Here is a 24543-nt window from a genome sequence, read left to right as displayed (position 1 = left end):
TGGACTAGCAAAGTCGAGAGAATTGAAAGGAGAGCTTGTGTGGTGATGTTGAGGCACCAGCCGCCTATTCTAGACGATACGTCAACACGAACAGGTCTCCTTCCGACCCTCTTCTCTGTGTTTCTCAATGGGGGAGAAGTCTGTTTTATTGTCGAACTGATCTCTCTTTGATTTCACTTGCTTGTTTTAGCGACAAACCTATAGACATTAACCCCTCACATCCATGTGCTGATGAGATCATTGGGCTTTTGTTTGCTTTTTTGTGCTCATCCCCTTGACTTCAGAGCCGGTCTTTAACAGCTCTGTGTGTGTGTTGTTGTTGTTTCCTCAGCCACAACACAAAGACCACATCGTGGATCGACCCCCGCTGTCTTGAGAAGCCTCCGAAACCTCTGGAAGAGTGTGAGGATGATGGTAAGCCAGGCCCTGTGTGTGTGTGTGTGTGTGTGTGTGTGTGTGTGTGTGTGTGTGTGTGTGTGTGTGTGTGTGTGTGTGTGTGTGTGTGTGTGTGTGTGTGTGTGTGTGTGTGTGTGTGTGTGTGTGTGTCTGCGTGAGTGCGCTGCGGCTGTGTTTCACTCATTTCTGTGCTGTATTGTTTACCACCTAATCTTGCACCTTGTTGATGCTATCAGTAGATGGTGCTACTGAACTCTTAGTCACAGATATAAATATGATTTATTGTTTTTCTATAGATAGAAATAGTAGTGGCGTCTTTTTGTAGGCACCAAAACTCCGTCGTGGCTCTTTGGACAAAGCTTATGGGTTCATAACATTTAACCGTGAATGTATGGAGAAAAGGCCCTCTTTTTTTCCTTTTTGTTGGCACTACTGTTGGCTCCCCCAAATGGGGATTTGTGCTCTCTGATTGGCTCAAAGTCAAGTTGTTGGCCACTGGCAAGCATTACGATTCTATAAGTAGAAAGAGCAGGTTCGTTGCTACCGGGTCGGCACGCAGCAGGTACCACTTTTGTTCTAGCAAGTATTGACATATAATTCAATCACAATGGATTCGTTTCCATAATCAGCTGCCTGTGTTAGCTGCAAAGTTAGTGCACTGTTCTTAGCTAGCTAGCTATGTAGCACTGGCTAGTGAATATGCTAACGTAATCTAGCTAGCTAAACATATGGCTATGGGCTGGAACTGGCATTATGGGATTAAGGAGAGTGAATTAAATTGTTTCTACGTCATCTTGCTAGTTAGTTATCTAGCTGTGGCCATCTGGCTAGTATCATCAAGGGCTTTCTACAAAAAAATGACATTAGCACAGCTAGCTAGCTAGCTAACATTGGAATCTAGACCGTAAACTAAGCAACACACACATACAAACAACGCTACTGCCACCTCCTGGTTTGGAGTATTTTGACAAGGCTGAGTGGTTGGCAACTATAAGGCCATTGCATGTGTGAACACAAAAGAGATTGACTGCCGACACTCTGTTCAGAGACGCTAAGTACTGTCGACAGGCAAAAGTTTGACAATCCTACCGGTGTGTCTGGCTGAACAATCCAGAGGTAAACTCATTTTTGTTTTTTAGGTCCCGACCCCTTTCAGAGAGGTAGTCAAATTTGGGTGGGACAAATGCAATTGGCCAATAAAGTGATTTGAATCTCTAAAGTGGCGAGCAGTTTTCACTGGTCCTGTCATTACTTTGAGATTGGCTTTCCATCTAACGAATTGTCTAATAGCTTGTTTAAAGATTTGTTTGTTACGCCACTGTTAAATTGTAGTTAAACAAATATCCTATGTAACAATGTGACATACATTTTGTTTAAGAACAAACAAGTAATGATAAGATGTTGGTGTGTGAATCTTGAGAACACAGAAATTGGTACTCAAATTCAGAAAAACCAATATCAGAAATCGCACCACCATGCGGCTATTTTGCTGTCGTCTATCATATCTTAGTTTCAATATGACATTGATTTGATGGACTATGGCACATACATTTTTTTGTAAATGCTAATTTGTGACTTAAAGATCTCTATTTCTCTACCTACTTGTCTTTCTCTGTAATATTACTTTACTCCCTCTCTTTATTTCCCTTTCTTTGTCATTCCATCCCGTTCTTTGTCATTCCATGTCATCACCTTGGAGAAGAAGGGGTACATACTGAGGAACCAGACAATGAACTAGGTATGCACCTTTATTTGCTCTCTTTCTCTCTCTCTCGTTGTTTATGTCATTGCATTTGCTATTGGCTGTATATTGGTGTCTCAATCTGTCTTTTTGTATACTATATACTACTAATCATTTTAGATTTTCACAATCATCTTAGATTTTAGCTCAAATGTGATGTACTGCTTGCTTCGAACTACTGAGTGAGTGGCAGGAGTGATTTCCTTTAACGCAACAGAACACATTAGGAATGTGTTTGGTTGGACATCTCAGGTTCAGCACCACAGACTGGAAAATAGCGCTGCTGATTCACAGGCCACTTTGTAGACTATTTGGCAGAAACAGACATGCTCTTGAAAGGGAATGAAATCTCTGACTCTTTCAGGGCTCTGAGTGTCGGGCCTATGGGCTCCTATTATTTCTGGTACATCAGAAGCAGGAAGTCTGATTATCGATTGTGAACTCCAGCGCGCTCCAAAAGTGTTTATGGGAGTTGGCAGCATCCCACGCTAATGTCTTTGTACGAAATCAAACACAGTGTGGAGGAAAAGGAGATGCTATCGCTTTAATAGGAGTGTGTTAGTTTTAAGAAGACTTACAGCTTGTTTTACTTTTACTGTTGAAAAGCGACATCCCAAGTGTAAATACAGTAAAGTACACACACTAAAGGGTAAAACAATACTTTTTTTTAGACACAACTGTAAACTTCAAGGAGTAGGTCATTCAAGGAGTTGGTCTGATGGGGGATTCGTGATGTCATTGGCCTCCCTATTGCTCTAGGAACAATAGAGGATCAATAGAGAACAAAAGAGGAACCCCCCCCTTCTTGTGCCATGTCATGAGGATACCTGGACTGGCTGGGCAACCTATTGAGATGTGCCTTTTGTTAAGTAAATCAGATGATACATGAGCTAAAAAAGGAGACTGGAGTAGGCCCTCTCTGTCTAACTTGTGTGAGACATGCAATTGTGTACGTCTATCAACTGTTTGTAGCAGTTGACTCAATGTATAGGAAACAACCTGGTTCTGTTCTAAAGACAGACATATACATGACCCATCTGGAGCCATTGTGAGTGGGCTGGACCTGAACGTATGAATAGTACATCTAGAAGGAGGCAACAGTCAATCTCTGCAGTCTGTAATTTAGTTCAGAGACTCCCCTGACAGCTGGCTGTGTCTATAGCCTGTGTGTGCCTTGCTCAATGAGGTAGAGTGAGTCGTTTTGACTCGATTATTAAATGCCTGCACCGTGGCCCACTGATGATGCAGAGAAAAATGAAAGAGTGTGAATAATAAAGCGAAGAGTCAGGTAAACATACAGTATATTCACCTGAGAGACCTTGAATAAGAATAACAGGACAGCGTCACCCTCGAAGAACTTCCTGAATGAGAACACTACCCCGTATAAATACTCAACTGACCACTGGGCTCATTTGAGAATCATCACAGCACACTACTCTATTCTGACCTCTCTTACAACACCAGCATCTGTAGTGAATGTGTCATTACAGTGATGTAACATGGCTGTTCCTTCTCTGTTTCAGAACTGCCTGCAGGATGGGAGAAGATAGATGACCCAGTGTATGGGGTGTACTACGTAGAGTAAGTTGAACACCTCACTGACACCTGACGGTTCATAGCTATCTCTTTTCACATTCCTCTCATTTATCCCACAATAATGAATAAGACTGAATACATTTGATTGTTATGCATCAGCATTTTCATATAGTTTACTGTAAACTGCGTCATTTCAGCTGAACTAGCGTTTTTCTCTCCGATTTGACCACACATTCTGACTTTCAATGGCTAGCTGTCAGACCTTTTCTAAATTCAATGTATTATAATGGGTTTGAATCTATGTAGATTTAACTGAAACTGGACTCCATTTTGTGTGGCCAGTGTGTAGTACTATGCGGTTATCACTGAGGTGGAGGGATTTAAGCCAGAGGATGTCAAACACTGTGTACCGCCATTTATCATGGTGACAATGAATCTCTTTCTTTCTCTCTCTCTCTCTCTGTCTCACTCTCTCTCTTCTCCCCCCTCCCACCAGTCACATCAACAGGAAGACCCAGTATGAGAACCCCATAGTGGAGGCTAGGCGCAGGATGCAGCTGGAGCAGCAGCAGCCGCAGCCTCCTGAAGGTGAGCGGTACATTCGAGGTTCGTTTCCTGCCCTGGCAAGGCACCATTTCTTTCTTTCTTTCTTCATGTCTCACTGTCTCGTCGTGTCTGTGTTTCGTCACGTCTTGTCGCATGTCTTGTCCTGCAGGGTTGGGGTCTATTCCATTTGAATTCAATCATTCAATCCCAGTTCATATTGGAAAGTTTCCATTAAAAATGCGTGTAAAATTTCAGTTCCTCAGAATTGGAATTTCAATGAATTCTCCAGGATTTGAAGTGGAACTGACCCCATCCCTGTTGTCCTGTCCATGTTGTCCTGTCCAGTCTGTGTTTGGGTACTTATTAGTTTGTTTAAAGATCATTAAAGCATCATTATCATCCTTTCAAGGCATGTACTGTAGCATTTGTTTATTTGTCATCAGAGGCTTGGAGCTGTCGATGCTGCCATCTACTGTATGTGCAAACTGCTGCTGATATCATGCTTATCCCTAACCCTAACTGCTGCTGATATCATGCTTAACCCTAACCTAACTGCTGCTGATATCATGCTTAACTACAGTCCCCCCATCCCGGATCCGGGATCATCCTCATCAAAAAAGCTGACTAGCATAGCCTAGCCTAGCGCCACAGGGATATCATATAATATAATTTCATGAAATCACAAGTACAATACAGCAAATGAAAGATAAACATCTTGTGAATCCAGCCAACATTTCCGATTTTTTTAAATGTTTTACAGCGAAAACACAATATATATTTATGTTAGCTCACCACAATAGCCAAACACACAACGCCATGTTTTCACCGCAAACATAGCTTTCACAAAACCCACAAATAGAGATAAAATTAATCACTAACCTTTGAACAACTTCATCAGATGACAGTCTTATAACATCATGTTATACAATACATTTATGTTTTGTTCGAAAATTTGCATATTTATAGGTATACATCGTAGTTTTACATTGCAGCCACCGTCACAAATAGCACCAAAACAGCCAGAATAATTACAGAGAGCAACGTGAAATACCAAAATACTCATCATAAAACATTTATGAAAAATACATGTTGTACAGCAAATGAAAGATAAACATCTTGTGAATCCAGCCAATATTTCCGATTTTTTTAAGTGTTTTACAGCGAAAACACAATATATATTTATGTTAGCTCACCACAATATCCAAAAACACAACGCCATTTTTCCACCGCAAAGGTAGCTTTCACAAAACCCACAAATAGAGATAAAATTAATCACTAACCTTTGAACAACTTCATCAGATGACAGTCTTATAACATCATGTTATACAATACATTTATGTGTTGTTCGAAAATGTGCATATTTATAGCTACAAATCCTGGTTTTACATTGTGAATACGGCGCCATAATGCACCAAATTGTCCGGAGAAATTTTGGACAGTCACATAATCTAACCAAAAAACTCATCATAAACTTTACTAAAAAATACATGTTGTACAGCAAATGAAAGATACACTGGTTCTTAATGCAACCGCTGTGTTAGATTTAAAAAAAATAACTTTAGTACAAAGTACAGCATGCAATATTCTGAGACAGCGCCCAGCTATTCTCCGCCATGTTGGAGCCAACATATTCCACAAAAATACGAAATAACATCATAAATATTCTCTTACCTTTGATGATCTTCCATCAGAATGTAGTGCAAGGAGTCCTATTTCCACAATAAATCGTTGTTTTGTTTTAGAATGTCCATTTCTTCTGTCGAATTAGCAACTTTGGCTAGCATTGTGGCGCGCACATGTCCATCAACTCTTGGCGCATGGAACGAAAAATTCCAAAAGTCACAATAAACGTCGAATAAACTGGTCAAACTCGGTTGAAAATCCATCTTTATGATATTTTTCTCATATGTATCCAATAAATTCCAAGACGGAGCATTTCGTCGTGTATACCTAACGCATTTCAGAAGACAATGTGGGGTTCCCTGGTGCGCGGCTAAATACTGCCAATAGGGCGGACCTGTCACTCCAAAAGCTCTCAATCGGTCTCACATCAAGCTAGACACCCCATTCAACATTCTACTGCCTGTTGACATCTAGTGGAAGGCGTATGAAGTGCATACAGATCCATAAATATAAGGCAATTGAATAAGCAAGGCCTGACACAGAGCCCAATTTTCAGAATTTTCACTTCCTGTTTGGAAGTTTGCTGCCAAATGAGTTCTGTTTTACTCACAGATATAATTCAAACAGTTTTAGAAACTTCAGAGTGTTTTCTATCCAATAGTAATAATAATATGCATATTGTATGATCTAGAACAGAGTACGAGGCCGTTTAATTTGGGCACGATTTTTTCCCAAAGTGAAAACAGCGCCCCCTATTTCCAAGAGGTTAACTTCTACTTCCTCAGAAACCCGGGTCCGGGAGCACCCCCCACCACCCCCACCAGTAAAAAAGCTGACTAGCATAGCTAGCATAGCGTCACAAGTAAATACTAGCATCTAAATATCATTAAATCACAAGTCCAAGACACCAGATGAAAGATACACTTCTTGTGAATCCAGCAATCATTTCTGATTTTTAAAATGTTTTACAGGGAAGACACAATATGTAAATCTATTAGCTAACCACGTTAGCAAAAGACACCATTTTTCTTAGTCCACCATTTTTTCTCTCCACCAGTAGCTATCACCAATTTGACCAAATAAAGATATTGATAGCCACTAACCAAGAAAAAACTTCATCAGATGACAGTCTGATAACATATTTATTGTAAAGCATAGGTTTTGTTAGAAAAATGTGCATATTTCAGGTATAAATCATAGTTTACAATTGCACCCACCATCACAACTCGACTAGAATAAATACAGAGAGCAACGTGTATTACCTAATTACTAATCATAAAACATTTCTTAAAAATACACAGCGTACAGTAATTGAAAGACACAGATCCTGTGAATCCAGACAATATTTCAGATTTTCTAAGTGTTTTACAGCGAAAACACAATAAATCGTTATATTAGCATACCACATGTGCAAACATTACCCCAGCATTGATTCAAGGCAAAAAGAGCGATAGCGTTATCACCTCCAAAATATATTAATTTTTTCACTAACCTTCTCAGAATTCTTCCGATGACACTCCTGTAACATCATATTACAACATACATATAGAGTTTGTTCGAAAATGTGCATATTTAGCCACAAAAATCGTGGTTATACAATGAGAATAGTAGCCAAACTGGCCAGAAAATGTCGGGCGCCATCTTGGAGAGTGATCTAGTCTAATCAATAAATAATCATAAACTTGACTAAAAAATACAGGGTGGACAGCAATTGAAAGACAAATTAGTTCTTAATGCAATCGCTGAATTACATTTTTTAAATTATCCTTACTGTGCAATACAGGGTGCGCCAAAGCGAAGCTACCCAAAAAAAATGGCGGCATATGCGTTTAACATTTTTCAACAGAACAACGATTTATCATCATAAATAGTTCTTACTATTAGCTGAGCTTCCATCAGAATCTTGGGCAATGTATCCTTTCTCCGGTCTAATCGTCTTTTGGTCGAAAGATGTCCTCTTGTCCTGTCGAAATGGCCACTAACGTTCGGCATGTACTGGAAAAGTGTCCAACTCTTGAAAGTGCGTCACAAAGAAATGCCATAAAATCGCAATAAACGGATATAAATTGCTATAAATCGGTTTAAATTAACTACCTTATGATGTCTTTAACACCTATAACGAGTAAAAACATGACCGGAGATATATTACTGGCTAAACCAAAGCTTGGAAGGAGGCCAGTCCGACGTCCATCGTGCGTCAAGCGCAGGGCAGAAAAGAAAGGTACTTCCGCATCTTGGTCTTATATAAAGTCCCAGATTGCGCAATCGACCCCATTCAAATTGTCACCACTTACTGACATCTAGAGGAAGGCGTAGGCAGTGTTTGTAGCCCCACAGCATTCACAGGGACTTATAAACTGACCTGGGAACAGAGGCCAAGATTTCTGAAATCTCACTCCCTGGCAGGAAAAGTGCTGTAGAATGAGTTCTGTTTCACTCAGAGACATAATTCCAACGGTTTTAGAAACTAGAGAGTGTTTTCTATCCAATAATAATAATAATATGCATATTGTACGAGCAAGAATTGAGTACTAGGCAGTTTAATTTGGAAAGGTCAAGAAAAAAATAGTGCTAACAGCTCCCCCTATTGACAAAAGGTTAACCCTAACCTAACTGCTGCTGATATCATGCTTAACCCTAACCTAACTGCTGCTGATATCATGCTTATCCCTAACTGCTGCTGATATCATGCTTAACCCTAACTGCTGCTGATATCATGCTTAACCCTAACCTAACTGCTGCTGATATCATGCTTAACCCTAACCTAACTGCTGCTGATATCATGCTTAACCCTAACCCTAACTGCTGCTGATATCATGCTTATCCCTAACCTAACTGCTGCTGATATCATGCTTAACTCTAACCCTAACTGCTGCTGATATCATGCTTAACTCTAACCCTAACTGCTGCTGATATCATGCTTAACTCTAACCCTAACTGCTGCTGATATCATGCTTAACCCTAACTGCTGCTGATATCATGCTTATCCCTAACCCTAACTGCTGCTGATATCATGCTTAACCCCAACCCTAACTGCTGCTGATATCATGCTTATCCCTAACTGCTGCTGATATCACGCTTATCCCTAACCTAACTGCTGCTGATATCATGCTTATCCCTAACCTAACTGCTTCTAATATCATGCTTATCCCTAACCTAACTGCTGCTGATATCATGCTTAACCCTAACTGCTGCTGATATCATGCTTATCCCTAACCCTAACTGCTGCTGATATCATGCTTATCCCTAACTGCTGCTGATATCATGCTTATCCCTAACCCTAACTGCTGCTGATATCATGCTTATCCCTAACCTAACTGCTGCTGATATCATGCTTATCCTAACCTAACTGCTGCTGATATCATGCTTATCCCTAACTACTGCTTATATCATGCTTATCCCTAACCCTAACTGCTGCTGATATTATGCTTATCCCTAACCTAACTGCTGCTGATATCATGCTTAACTCTAACTGCTGCTGATATTATGCTTATCCCTAACCCTAACTTCTGCTGATATCATGCTTAACCCTAACCCTAACTGCTGCTGATATCATGCTTAACCCTAACCCTAACTGCTGCTGATATCATGTTTAACTCTAACCCTAACTGCTGCTGATATCATGCTTAACCCTAACCCTAACTGCTGCTGATATCATGCTTAACCCTAACTGGTGCTGATATCATGCTTAACCCTAACCCTAACTGCTGCTGATATCATGCTTAACCCTAATTGCTGCTGATATCATGCTTAACTCTAACCCTAACTGCTGCTGATATCATGCTTATCCCTAACTGCTGCTGATATCATGCTTATCCCTAACTGCTGCTGATATCATGCGTATCCCTAACCCTAACTGCTGCTGATATCATGCTTAACTCTAACCATAACTGCTGCTGATATCATGTTTAACCCTAACTGCTGCTGATATCATGCTTATCCCTAACCCTAACTGCTGCTGATATCATGCTTATCCCTAACTGCTGCTGATATCATGCTTATCCCTAACTGCTGCTGATATCATGCTTATCCCTAACTGCTGCTGATATCATGCTTATCCCTAACTGCTGCTGATATCATGCTTATCCCTAACCCTAACTGCTGCTGATATCATACTTATCCCTAACCCTAACTGCTGCTGATATCATGCTTAACTCTAACCCTAACTGCTGCTGATATCATGCTTATCCGTAACTGCTGCTGATATCATGCGTATCCCTAACTGCTGCTGATATCATGCTTATCCCTAACCCTAACTGCTGCTGATATCATGCTTAACTCTAACCCTAACTGCTGCTGATATCATGCTTATCCCTAACCCTAACTGCTGCTGATATCATGCTTATCCCTAACTGCTGCTGATATGATGCTTATCCCTAACTGCTGCTGATATCATGCTTATCCCTAACTGCTGCTGATATCATGCTTATCCCTAACCCTAACTGCTGCTGATATCATGTTTAACTCTAACTGCTGCTGATATCATGTTTAACCCTAACTGCTGCTGATATCATGCTTATCCCTAACTGCTGCTGATATCATGCTTATCCCTAACTGCTGCTGATATCATGCTTATCCCTAACCCTAACTGCTGCTGATATCATGTTTAACTCTAACTGCTGCTGATATCATGTTTAACCCTAACTGCTGCTGATATCATGTTTAACTCTAACTGCTGCTGATATCATGTTTAACTCTAACTGCTGCTGATATCATGCTTATCCCTAACTGCTGCTGATATCATGCTTAACCCTAACCCTAACTGCTGCTGATATCATGCTTATCCCTAACTGCTGCTGATATCATGCTTAACCCTAACCCTAACTGCTGCTGATATCATGCTTAACCCTAACTGCTGCTGATATCATGTTTAACCCTAACTGCTGCTGATATCATGTTTAACTCTAACTGCTGCTGATATCATGTTTAACCCTAACTGCTGCTGATATCATGCTTAACCCTAACTGCTGCTGATATCATGCTTATCCCTAACTGCTGCTGATATCATGCTTATCCCTAACTGCTGCTGAAATCATGCTTATCCCTAACTGCTGCTGATATCATGCTTAACTCTAACCCTAACTGCTGCTGATATCATGCTTATCCCTAACTGCTGCTGATATCATGCTTAACTCTATCTCTAACTGCTGCTGATATCATGCTTAACTCTAACCCTAACTGCTGCTGATATCATGCTTAACCCTAACTGCTGCTGTTATCATGCTTAACTCTATCTCTAACTGCTGCTGATATCATGCTTATCCCTAACCCTAACTGCTGCTGATATCATGCTTATCCCTAACTGCTGCTGATATCATGCTTATCCCTAACTGCTGCTGATATCATGCTTATCCCTAACTGCTGCTGATATCATGCTTATCCCTAACTGCTGCTGATATCATGCTTATCCCTAACCCTAACTGCTGCTGATATCATGCTTATCCCTAACCCTAACTGCTGCTGATATCATGCTTAACTCTAACCCTAACTGCTGCTGATATCATGCTTATCCGTAACTGCTGCTGATATCATGCGTATCCCTAACTGCTGCTGATATCATGCTTATCCCTAACCCTAACTGCTGCTGATATCATGCTTAACTCTAACCCTAACTGCTGCTGATATCATGCTTATCCCTAACCCTAACTGCTGCTGATATCATGCTTAACTCTAACTCTAACTGCTGCTGATATCATCCTTAACTCTAACTCTAACTGCTGCTGATATCATCCTTAACTCTAACCCTAACTGCTGCTGATATCATGCTTAACTCTAACCCTAACTGCTGCTGATATCATGCTTAACCCTAACCCTAACTGCTGCTGATATCATCCTTAACTCTAACTCTAACTGCTGCTGATATCATCCTTAACTCTAACTCTAACTGCTGCTGATATCATCCTTAACTCTAACTCTAACTGCTGCTGATATCATGCTTAACTCTAACTCTAACTGCTGCTGATATCATCCTTAACTCTAACTCTAACTGCTGCTGATATCATCCTTAACTCTAACTCTAACTGCTGCTGATATCATGCTTAACTCTAACTGCTGCTGATATCATGCTTAACTCTAACCCTAACTGCTGCTGATATCATCCTTAACTCTAACTCTAACTGCTGCTGATATCATCCTTAACTCTAACTCTAACTGCTGCTGATATCATGCTTAACCCTAACCCTAACTGCTGCTGATATCATCCTTAACTCTAACTCTAACTGCTGCTGATATCATCCTTAACTCTAACTCTAACTGCTGCTGATATCATCCTTAACTCTAACCCTAACTGCTGCTGATATCATGCTTAACCCTAACCCTAACTGCTGCTGATATCATCCTTAACTCTAACTCTAACTGCTGCTGATATCATCCTTAACTCTAACTCTAACTGCTGCTGATATCATCCTTAACTCTAACCCTAACTGCTGCTGATATCATGCTTAACCCTAACCCTAACTGCTGCTGATATCATCCTTAACTCTAACTCTAACTGCTGCTGATATCATCCTTAACTCTAACTCTAACTGCTGCTGATATCATGCTTAACTCTAACCCTAACTGCTGCTGATATCATCCTTAACTCTAACTCTAACTGCTGCTGATATCATCCTTAACTCTAACTCTAACTGCTGCTGATATCATCCTTAACTCTAACTCTAACTGCTGCTGATATCATCCTTAACTCTAACCCTAACTGCTGCTGATATCATGCTTAACCCTAACCCTAACTGCTGCTGATATCATCCTTAACTCTAACTCTAACTGCTGCTGATATCATCCTTAACCCTAACCCTAACTGCTGCTGATATCATCCTTAACTCTAACTCTAACTGCTGCTGATATCATCCTTAACTCTAACCCTAACTGCTGCTGATATCATGCTTAACCCTAACCTAACTGCTGCTGATATCATGTTTAACTCTAACTCTAACTGCTGCTGATATCATCCTTAACTCTAACCCTAACTGCTGCTGATATCATGTTTAACTCTAACTCTAACTGCTGCTGATATCATCCTTAACTCTAACCCTAACTGCTGCTGATATCATGCTTAACTCTAACTCTAACTGCTGCTGATATCATCCTTAACTCTAACCCTAACTGCTGCTGATATCATGCTTAACCCTAACCCTAACTGCTGCTGATATCATCCTTAACTCTAACCCTAACTGCTGCTGATATCATGCTTAACTCTAACCCTAACTGCTGCTGATATCATGCTTAACCCTAACTGCTGCTGATATCATGCTTATCCCTAACCCTAACTGCTGCTGATATCATGCTTAACTCTAACTCTAACTGCTGCTGATATCATCCTTAACTCTAACTGCTGCTGATATCATGCTTAACTCTAACCCTAACTGCTGCTGATATCATGCTTAACTCTAACTCTAACTGCTGCTGATATCATCCTTAACTCTAACCCCAACTGCTGCTGATATCATGCTTAACCCTAACTGCTGCTGATATCATGCTTATCCCTAACCCTAACTGCTGCTGATATCATGCTTAACTCTAACCCTAACTGCTGCTGATATCATGCTTAACTCTAACCCTAACTGCTGCTGATATCATGCTTAACCCTAACCCTAACTGCTGCTGATATCATGCTTAACCCTAACCTAACTGCTGCTGATATCATGCTTAACTCTAACCCTAACTGCTGCTGATATCATGCTTAACCCTAACTGCTGCTGATATCATGCTTATCCCTAACTCTAACTGCTGCTGATATCATGCTTAACCCTAACCCTAACTGCTGCTGATATCATGCTTAACCCTAACCTAACTGCTGCTGATATCATCCTTAACTCTAACCCTAACTGCTGCTGATATCATGCTTATCCCTAACTGCTGCTGAAATCATGCTTGCTAAGTGTTGGGACCACTGAGACACAATGTTATGATGAAATGGCATGTAATGTTAAAACATCTTACAAATAAATGTCTCTCTCATTGTATAATTTACTAGGTTAGAATAAACGTCTACTTGCCAGTTCTTATGAATCATTTGTTAGTCTGTCAAGGTATTTGGGGAATTTGATGATTTTGGATGTATATTGTATATGTACTAACTGTGTAGAGCAAGTTTGAGTGAGCAAATGCATGAATGTGATGCTTATGTGTGTGTGTGTGTACCTATGTTTGTGTTTTATGTATCGTGCGTGTGCGTCTGCGTGCGTGTGTGTTCTTGCATGCATCTGTGTGTGTGTGTGTGTGTGCGATTTCACAGTCCCTCTGTGTCTCTCTCTGTACAGAGTGGATAGAGGAGCACTCCTCAGCTGGTGCTCCCCTGGCCAACTATGCCAATAACCACCTAGAGACGTACCGCGACCCGCAGGTCCCGCCCCCGCTGCCCCCTGCTCCGGGAGGGGCCAAACGTGAGTGGGGTTACACCTAAAGGATTCTACCTGGATCCAAAAAGGGTTCTTCAAAGGGTTCTCCTATGGGGACAGCCGAAGAACCCTTTTAGGTTCTAGATATCACCTTTTTTTCTAAGAGTGTAGCAATGAGTAAGTGGAGCAGACACGGTGTGCTCGCGCTGTAAGGAGACATCGGCTGCGCTGATAGACAGACTTGATCATCTCTCCATCAGTAGACAATGTGAGACACATTTGATAGAAGTACCGAAAGTAACAGTTCTAGTATCGAAAAAGTAACACATTTTCAGTATACCGTGCAACACACACGTTCAATACCAGGATCTGTCTACAACAGACGTCTGACTCGCAATCATACAGTATATACCCTTAATGTACACTTCCAGTGCCCACACATGCATGACCAGGCACAGACCAGGCGACCCTCATGATCAAGGGTTACCATATAATGTCATTAACCTGTCTATCAGCCCACACGTTCTGTAAAGCTCTGTCACGTTCGTCATAATGAATGGACCAAGGCGCAGCGTGCGTAGAGTTCCACATATTTTAATAAATCGAAACTCACCAAACAAAACAAACAAGCACAAACGAAACGTGACATTCTGGGCTGCCCGCAGGCAGCTACACAAACACAAGATCCCACAAACACAATGGGGAAAATGGCTACCTAAATATGATCCCCAATCAGAGACATCGATAAACAGCTGCCTCTGATTGGGAACCATATCAGGCCGACATAGAATTATAATTCCCCTAGATAACCCACCCTAGTCATTGTCACGCCCCAACCACCATAGAGAATAAACAGCTCTCTATGGTCAGGGCGTGACAAGCTCTATGTATTTCAACTAGCTATGACTCATTCATCATTGATGGATCACTAGGAAATGTATATTAAGCATTCTCTCCTGGCAACCACTTTACTATTTTCACTGATTAAAGAAATGGTGATCAATTTAATAAATACAGTATATGGATGCTAAGGTTGGTGGATAGACAGACAGACATACAGTGCCTTCAGAAAGTGTTCAAACCCCTTGACTTTTCCCACATTTTGTTGTGTTATAGCCTGAATTTAAAAAAGTTTACATTTTGATTTTTGGTCACTGGCCTAGACACAATAATGTCAAAGTGAAACTGAAACAAGTGAAACAAATTAATTAAAAAATATATATCTAAAATGTCTTGAGTCAATAAGTATTTAACCCCTTTCTTATGTCAAGCCTAAATACGTTCAGGAGTAAAAAATGTGCTTAACAAGCCACATAATAAGTTGCATGGACTCACTCTGTGTGCAATAATAGGGTTTAACATGATTTTTTGAATGACTATCTCATCTCTGTACCCCACACATAACATTATCTGCAAGATCCCTCAGTCGAGCAGTGAATTTCTAACACAGATTCAATCACAAAGACCAGGGAGGTTTTCCAATGCCTCACAAAGAAGAGAACCTATTGCTAGATGGGTAAAAATACAAAACGCAGACAGTAAATATCCCTTTGAGCATGGTGAAGTTATTAATTTGGCTATGGATGGTGTATCAATACTCCCAGTCACTACAAAAATACAGGCAACATTCCTAACTCGATTGCCGAGGAGGAAGGGAATCACTCAAGGATTTCACCATGAGGCAAAGTGTGACCTTTATAACAGTTACATAGTTTAATGGCTGTGATAGGAGAAAACAGAGAATGGATCAACAACATTGTAGTTACGACACAATACTAATGAAAACAAGGAAGCCTGTACAGAATACAAATATTCCAAAACATGCATCCTGTTTGCATCAAGGCACTAAAGTAATACTGCAAAAAATGTGGCAAAGCAAATTACTTTTTGTCCTGAATACAAAGTGTTATGTTTGGGGCAAATTCAATGCAACACAAAACTGAGTACCACTCTCCATATTTTCTGAATCATGTTATGTGTATGCTTGTAATGGTTAAGGAATGGGGTAGTTTTGAAGATAAAAATAAATGGAATAGAGCTAAGCACAGGCACAATCTTAAAGGAAAACCTTTCCACCAGACACTGGGAGATTAATTCACCTTTCAGCAGGACAACAACCTAAAACACAAGGCCAAATATACACTGGAGTTTTTTACCAAGAAGATAGTGAATGTTCCTGAATTGCCGAGTTACAGTTTTGACTTAAATTTACTTGAAATCTATGGCAAGACCTGAAAATGGTTGTGATCAACAATCAATTTGACAAAGCTTGAAGAATCTTGATAACAATAATGGGAAAATGTTGCGCAATCTAGGTGTGGAAAGCTCTTACATACTCACTCAGAAAGACTCACAGTTGTAATCACTGCCAAAGGTGCTTCTACAAAGTATTGACTCAGGGGTGTGAATACTTGCGTATTTAATTTTCATAAAATTTGTCATGGGGTATTGTGTGTGTAGATGGGTGAGGAAAAACACTTCTTTTTTTTAACCATTTTGAATTCATGCTGTAACACAACAAAATGTGGAATAAGTCAATGGGTATAAATGTTTTCTGAAGGCATAGGTAGACAAATAATGTGAAGTAATATATGACTAACTGACCCATACAGGCAGACAGTCAGGCAGACAGTCAGACAGAGATATTTAGATGTTCCAAATAATGTTCCTTTCCCTGTGTTCTCTAGGAGGGAAGCCATTCTTCACACGGAACCCAGCGGAGTTGAAGGGAACTTTCATCAACACCAAACTGAAGAAGAGCCGCCGCGGATTCGGCTTCACCGTAGTTGGGGGCGACGAGCCGGATGAGTTCCTGCAGATCAAGAGTTTAGTCCTGGACGGTCCTGCTGCTGTGGATGGGAAGATGGAGACAGGTGCAGTACACCGCTTCAGCCCACCGAGGGCACTGTTTTGCACCATTTATACAGAAAGCATTTGCCCCATTCCTATGGGGGTTGAAGTGATTGTGTAAGCTAAGAGTTAAACATATAGGGGCCATACAGTATGTCACGATACTTGCACCCTACATAGTACATTACTTGTAATACTTACTGTGCTACTAACTGTGTTACTGTGTGCTTGTAATCCTGTTACTGTATTACTAACTGTCCTCTCCGTCTCCCTCCGTCCCCTCCTGTAGGTGACGTGATAGTGAGTGTGAACGACACCATCGTTCTGGGCTACACCCACGCCCAGGTGGTGAAGATTTTCCAGTCCATCCCGATCGGCTCCATGGTGGACCTTGCCCTGTGCCGCGGCTACCCCCTGCCCTTTGACCCTGACGACCCCAACACCAGCCTGGTGACCTCCGTGGCCATCCTGGACAAGGAGCCCATCATCGTCAATGGCCAGGAGAGCCACAACTCTCCGTCCAGCCACGGCAGTCAGACCAGAGGGCCTGTTAACGGGATGAGGGAGCCGCGGGCCCACAGTCCCTCAGCAGAGGTGGTGTCCAACGGCTCTCACGGCTACTCCTCCAGCGACGTGGTCACCCTGGCATCATCCATCGCTGGGCAGCCAGAGCTGATCACAGTGCACATGGAGAAAGGCGATAAGGGCTTTGGATTCACCATCGCTGACAGCCTGACGGGAGGGGGTCAGAGGGTGAAGCAGATCGTGGATTACCCCCGCTGCAGGGGCCTGAAGGAGTCAGACATTCTGATGGAGGTGAACAAGAGGAATGTCCAGAACATGAGCCACAACCAGGTGGTGGACCTGCTCAGCAAGTGTCCCAGAGGGAGCGAGGTCACCATGCTGGTGCAGAGAGGTACGTAGTCCACTGATCATGGACAGGAGGGAGGCAAAGGAGAAAAGGGGTGGAGAGATGGGATCAAGATGTGTTTGGTCATCCTGATATGTCAACCGCCCAGAAGGGAGGGGGAAGGATGGCTGTGTGTCACCAGAAAAGGCATAGTGTCTGGCTAGCAGCATGAATAGCTAAGATGAAGGGAAAGAGTGAGTAAGTGGATGAATGAAGGAGGGAGTGGGTGTAACTTTGAGAAGGAGTGTGAGCTGAAGAGTAGGTGATCAGATGCGTGAGGGCAGGATTGGGTGGTAGGGTGGAGAGCAGGGGCAGGATGGAGGAAGAGACAGAGAAGATGAGAGCGTTAGGTCAGGGTCTCTTATCTGTCATGAATATGGATGGGAAGTGACTCCGCTGAGACGCCGCTAGTCTCCGTGTGTTCTTTCAGGTCCTCCTGCCTTTCTCTCTCTCGTCTTTTTCTGTTTCACTTATTATTTTTCACTGGTCTCTAGCTCTCAAACTTTTTTTTCTCTCACTTTATCCTTCACATATTCTTTCTCACTTTGTATCTCCTTCTTACGCAATCTTTCTCACCCTCTGTCTTCATCTCTGGCTCTGTGTTTGCGTTGCTTCGGGAATTATTGGGTGTGTTAATGGTGAGAGGGCTCAGTCAAAGACGCTGTCTTACTCTGATGAAAGTGTCTTGTTTTTCAATTACCATGGGAGAGAGAGAAAGAAAGTGGAAAAGAGATAAAGAGTGGAACACAGGGTAAGGTGGGGTGAAAGGAGAGGAAGGGATAGGTAAAGCGATACATAGAAGAGAGAACAGCCATTGATTCTGATTAGAGGAATAAGTGAATGGGAGGCAGAGCTAGTCGAGGCCATTAGCAGCAGAAGAGCTGTTTTCACACATCATTAATGTCTATGATTGACCTTCCTCTGTCACTACAACCCAGAACATCTTTCCAACATGAATAACCACTGGAGATTAAACATAATAGGCCTGATCAAAAACCTTGGTAGAGGAATGAAGTTGAACCTATAGGTGCATGTATACAGTCGTGGGCAAAAGTTTTGAGAATGACACAAATATTAATTTTCACAAAGTTTGATGCATCAGTGTCTTTAGATATTTTTGTCAGATTTTACCATGGAATACTGAAGTATAATTACAAGCATTTCATACATGTCAAAGGCTTTTATTGACAATTACATGAAGTTGATGCAAAGAGTCAATATTTGCAGTGTTGACCCTTCATTTTCAAGACCTCTGCAATCCGCCCTGGCATGCTGTCAATTAACTTCTGGGCCACATCCTGACTGATGGCAGCCCATTCTTGCATAATCAATGCTTGGAGTTTGTCAGAATTTGTGGGTTTTTGTTTGTCCACCCGCCTCTTGAGGACTGACCACAAGTTCTCAATGGGATTAAGGTCTGGGGGGTTTCCTGGCCATGGACCCAAAATATCGAAATTTTGTTCCCCAAGCCACTTAGTTATCACTTTTTCCTTATGGAAAGGTGCTCATCATGCTGGAAAGGGCATTGTTCATCACCAAACTGTTCCTGAACGGTTGGGAGAAGTTTCTCTCGGGGATGTGTTGGTACCATTCTTTATTCATGGCTGTGTTCTTAGGCAAAATTGTGAGTGAGCCCACTCCCTTGGCTGAGAAGCCACCCCACACATGAATGGTCTCAGGATGCTTTACTGTTGGCATGACACAAGACTGATGGTAGCGCTCACCTTGTCTTCTCCGGATAAGCTATTTTCCGGATGCCCCAAACAATCGAAAAGGGGATTCATCAGAGAAAATTACTTTACCCCAGTCCTCAGCAGTCCAATCCCTATACCTTTTTCAGAATATCAGTCTCCCTGATGTTTTTCCTGGAGAGAAGTGGCTTCTTTGCTGCTCTTCTTGACATCAGGCCATCCTCCAAAGGTCTTCGCTTCACTGTGCGTGCAGATGCACTCACACCTGCCTGCTGCCATTCCTGAGCAAGCTCTGTACTGGTGGTGCCCCGATCCCGCAGCTGAATCAACTTTAGGAGACGGTCCTGGCGCTTGCTGGACTTTCTTGGGCGCCCTGAAGCCTTCTTCACAACAATTGAACCGCTCTCCTTGAAGTTCTTGATGATCTGATAAATGGTTGATTTAGGTGCAATCTTACTGGCAGCAATATCCTTGCCTGTGAAGCCCTTTTTGTGCAAAGCAATGATGACGGAACGTGTTTCCTTGCAGGTAACCATGATTGACAGAGGAAGAACAATGATTCCAAGCACCACCCTCCTTTTGAAGCTTCCAGTCTGTTATTCGAACTCAATCAGCATGACAGAGTGATCTCCAGCCTTGTCCTCGTCAACACTCACACCTGTGTTAACGAGAGAATCACTGACGATGAGGTCAGCTGGTCCTTTTGTGGCAGGGCTGAAATGCAGTGGAAATGTTTTTTGGGGATTCAGTTAATTTGCATGGCAAAGAGGGACTTTGCAATTAATTGCAATTCATCTGAGCACTCTTCATAACATTCTGGAGCACATGCAAATTGCCATCATACAACTGAGGCCGCAGACTTTGTGAAAATTAATATTTGTGTCATTCTCAAAGTGTTTGGCCACGACTGTACTCTAAAACCTTACTCAACATTTGTTACGTTTTTTTGCGAGGCAAGAGAAAGAGACAAACTGTTAATAGCAACCACCATCCATACAGTTTGTAAAAATAAGTTTATGTGGGTTCAGCCCCCGTAGTCGGTGAAATTGCTAACCCTGCCCTAGATCCCTATTAGCTGAGGGTGGAGATATGCAGGCGGCATCAATTATGGTTTCTAATGAGTTGACCTTGTGTGCCTGGGCTGAAATGACAGTGCTGTATTGTGTTAAATGTCTGCTTCATTATTGGCCTCTCCCTTAGCGTAGAAGGCAGGTGACCGTTACACTAGACCCAGGTCAGGTCCTTGGTCAGTGTCCTGCTGATGAGGTACTGAGAAACGGTGGGCTTGTGTTAACTTTGTTATGGAGGATTGGATTGTCTTTGAGGCTATGAGCAGGTCAGCAGAGCAGCAGATTGATGATGTCGGTGAGGAGGGAGCTGCAGCTGTCTGGCTGGCTGTCAGAGGAGGAGGATGCAGTGACCTTTCTGGTGATTAGGATTCATAATGCCTCATAAACCACAACAAACAACCTTTAGAGGACCAGAGGATGGGAGGAGGGGGAAGGAGGAGGATAGGGTTGTCAGGAAAGAGAATAAGAGGGAGGAGTCAAAGATGGGGAATGTCCAAGGTGTATGTGTTTAGAGAGGAGAGTGAAGAGGAAAGGAGGTAGAGGAGGTGGATAAGGTGATGAGAGAAAGGGAGGAGGAGGAGACTCAACAAGGCTCAATGGCAGGGTCCAAAATCTGGCTTGCTTACTCAGGGTTCAAGACTAACTTTTTCCGCTGGTGGCACTGATGCTTCCAACTTTTTCACTTGATGGCACCAGCAAATTATTTGGTCACACAATGTGTCAGAACCAGGCTAATAATGACTAGCCATATTTAAAATTAGCATGGCTTTGCTGGGCTTGACATTCAGGTAAATTTGCCAGTGGCACACCGGGCCATTGCCAACTGAAAGATACTGGCCTGGATAAAAAGAATACTGTACTGGGGAAGTGAATTATGTTATCTTTAATTTGCGGGCTGAGCAAGTAGCCTATAGCCTATAACGACCTACCCTTCATACACAAATAATTACATTTGAACTTGACAATATCATATTTACATTGATTGTTTGGAGGAAAATTTTTAACCTTTGCACAATCATAAAAAAGGTGTTATTGTTAGCAATAGTCACTAAAGTTGTATAAAATCTGTTTTATCTTTTGGTAAATTTTTCCCGGTTTCTGAGTTTTCCTAATTTGTTTAGGTTTTCACTATCAAAATTACACTTTATTTTATAGAATGGTTTTTAAAAATCTGATGTTTTAAGTCCACAACAATGCTTAAAAACCACATCAGGAGACCACTTGATGTCGGGGAACAATAAAAATTGGAGGGTGTAGTTGCCCTTTAACTCAATTGCATACCTAGCAAGAGACCGTTGTGTTTGGGTAGCAGTGTTTTTGTACTGTACAATGTACAGTGTAGGCTACATGTGATAGCAGAGTTTGCTAAACAATGCCCCTTGACACAAATCATCATGATATCATTCTGCCACGTAGGCCTATTTTTTAATCAACATTTAATTGGGAAGTTTTTTGGGGGGAAAGCCTTAGAAAACAGCACAGTAAAGTTAAAAATAATCCTAGAGTGCCAGCTAAAGACTTACAGAAATCTCTGGAACATGTTAACATCTCTGATGAGTCTACGATACGTAAAACACTAAACATTGCTGAAGTTTGCAAAAGTGAACCTGGATGTTCCACAGCGCTACTGGCAAAATATTCTGTGGACAGATGAAACTACAGTTGAGTTGTTTGGAAGGAACACACAACACTGTGTGGAGAAAAAAAGGCACAGCACACCAACATCAAAACCTCATCCCAACTGTAAAGTATGGTGGAGGAAGCATAAGGTGCCCACAGTTAACTGCCTGATACTCAGGCCCTAATGCTAGGATATGCATATTATTATTATATTTGGATAGAAAACACTCTGAAGTTTCTAAAACTGTTTGAATGATGTCTGTGAGTATAACAGAACTCATATGGCAGGCAAAAACCTGAGAAAAAATCCAACCAGGAAGTGGGAAATCTGAGATTTGTAGTTTTTCAACTCATCTCCTATCGAATATACAGTGGGATATTGCACTTCCTAAAGCTTCCACTAGATGTCAACAGTCTTTAGAACCTTGTTTGATGCGTCTACTGTGAAGGAGGGGGAATAAGGGCTCTTTGAGTTAGGGGTCTGGCAGAGTGCCATGAGCTGACTATGCGCGTTCACGTGAGAGTTAGCTTTGCGTTCCATTGCATTTCTGAAGACAAAGGAATTCTCCGGTTGAAACATTATTGAAGATTTATGATAAAAACATCCTAAAGATTGATTCTATACATCATTTGACATGTTTCTACGGACTGTAATGGAACTTTTGGACAATTTGGGACGGCCCAGTAGGAGGATCCGAACTTGAAAGCCGCCGCAGCCCAAGTGATAGCGGTGGATGGACAGCTACTTCCGGGGGTGAGTGACTGGCGATACCCCCATTTCCAAATCAAGAATAACCTTTTTTATCAGGTGTCACACCAACAGGGGGAACTTCAAGAGGTATTATTGCTGCCCCGACGGTACGTGGGAACCGTTCATCAGCTGGCCCACACCCACCTGTTTGAGGCGCACCTGGGATTGGAGAAGACCCAGGAACGGATCGCCGCCCGGTTCCACTGGCCCGTGATGAGGAGGACTGTGGAAGACTACTGTCGCAGCTGCCCGGAGTGTCAACTCACGGCCCCGAAAGCCCACTTCCGAAGCCCATTGGTCCCCCTACCGATCATCGGGGTGCCCTTTGAAGGCATCGCCATGGACATAGTGGGACCCCTGGTAAAAACAGCCCGAGGACACCGGTACATCCTGGTGATAGTAGATTATGAAACCCGGTATCCCGAGGCCATTCCACAACGGGCGGCTGTATCCAAGGGAATTGCCCGGGAGCTGTTCCACCTCTTTAGCCGGGTGGGCATCCCGAACGAGATCTTGACCGACCAAGGTACGGTGTTTATGAAAGTTGTGTGCCCTCCTGCAGATCAAGCAGATCCAGACCTCCATTTTTCACCCGCAGACGGATGGGCTCGTCGAGCGCTTTAGTAAAACGCTCAAACAGATGCTGCGGAAGGTCATCGAGCAGGACGGGAAGAACTGGGACCAGCTACTACCCCACCTAATGTTCTCAATCCGAGAAGTACCCCAATCCTCCACTGGGCTTTCCCCGTTCAAACTCCTCTACGGGAGGCCACGCGGCCTACTGGACCTCGCAAAGGAGGTGTGGGAAGCCCAACCGACCCGATTACGCAGCGTGGTAGAGCACATAAAGGCGATAAGGGAGCGGATGACAGACATATGGAGAAGGCCCAACGCGCCCAAGCCCAGGTCTACAATCGGGGAGCCCAGCCCCCAGAATTCCAGGTGAGAGACAGGGTGCTGGTCTTAATCCCCACGGCCGAAAGTAAGTTCCTGGCAACATGGCACGGACCATAGGAGGTGGTCGAGAAGATGGGACCTGTCAATTACCGCGTACGGCAACCGGGGAGACAGAAACCTCAGAAGTGGCACGAGAGGACAGTCTTGGCCGTGTACATCACTGGGAACGAACTCCCTGCCATTCAGGACCTCTGTACCAGGCGGTGTCAGAGAAAGGCTCTAAAAATTGTCAAAGACTCCAGCCACCCAAGTCATAGACTGTTCTCTCTGCTACTGCCCAGCAAGCGGTACCGGAGTGCCACGTCTGTGACCAAAAGGCACCTGAACAGCTTCTACCCCCAAGCCCAATCAAAAGGCCTCCCGGACAATTTACATTGACCCCCTATATTATTTATTTGTTTATTTATTTATCTTAATTGTTTTTGCACTGACTCCCTTGCAATGGCTATATGCACACTCACTAAAATCTACCCAATGTCACGATCGTTATATGGTGGAAGAGAGGAGGACCAAGGC

The 24543-nt window shown here is 42.6% G+C and overlaps 1 protein-coding gene across 1 annotated transcript in view; it reads left to right on the top strand.

Moving 5' to 3' along the window:
• LOC120059519 (membrane-associated guanylate kinase, WW and PDZ domain-containing protein 1-like) overlaps window positions 1-24543 on the top strand; it is an 80053-nt gene that overhangs the window by 3274 nt on the left and 52236 nt on the right. The window contains exons 4-10 of the mRNA XM_039008642.1: window positions 332-414; window positions 2096-2134; window positions 3661-3718; window positions 4170-4279; window positions 14101-14223; window positions 16866-17051; window positions 17318-17944. Of these exons, the coding sequence (XP_038864570.1) occupies window positions 332-414; window positions 2096-2134; window positions 3661-3718; window positions 4170-4279; window positions 14101-14223; window positions 16866-17051; window positions 17318-17944 (1226 nt within the window). The remainder of the gene's footprint in view (window positions 1-331; window positions 415-2095; window positions 2135-3660; window positions 3719-4169; window positions 4280-14100; window positions 14224-16865; window positions 17052-17317; window positions 17945-24543) is intronic.

This window comes from Salvelinus namaycush, chromosome 14 (genome assembly GCF_016432855.1).
Source record: "Salvelinus namaycush isolate Seneca chromosome 14, SaNama_1.0, whole genome shotgun sequence".
Classification (NCBI taxonomy): domain Eukaryota; kingdom Metazoa; phylum Chordata; class Actinopteri; order Salmoniformes; family Salmonidae; genus Salvelinus; species Salvelinus namaycush.
Note: the sequence above shows the minus strand (reverse complement) of the source record. Positions and strands in the feature narration are given on the sequence as shown.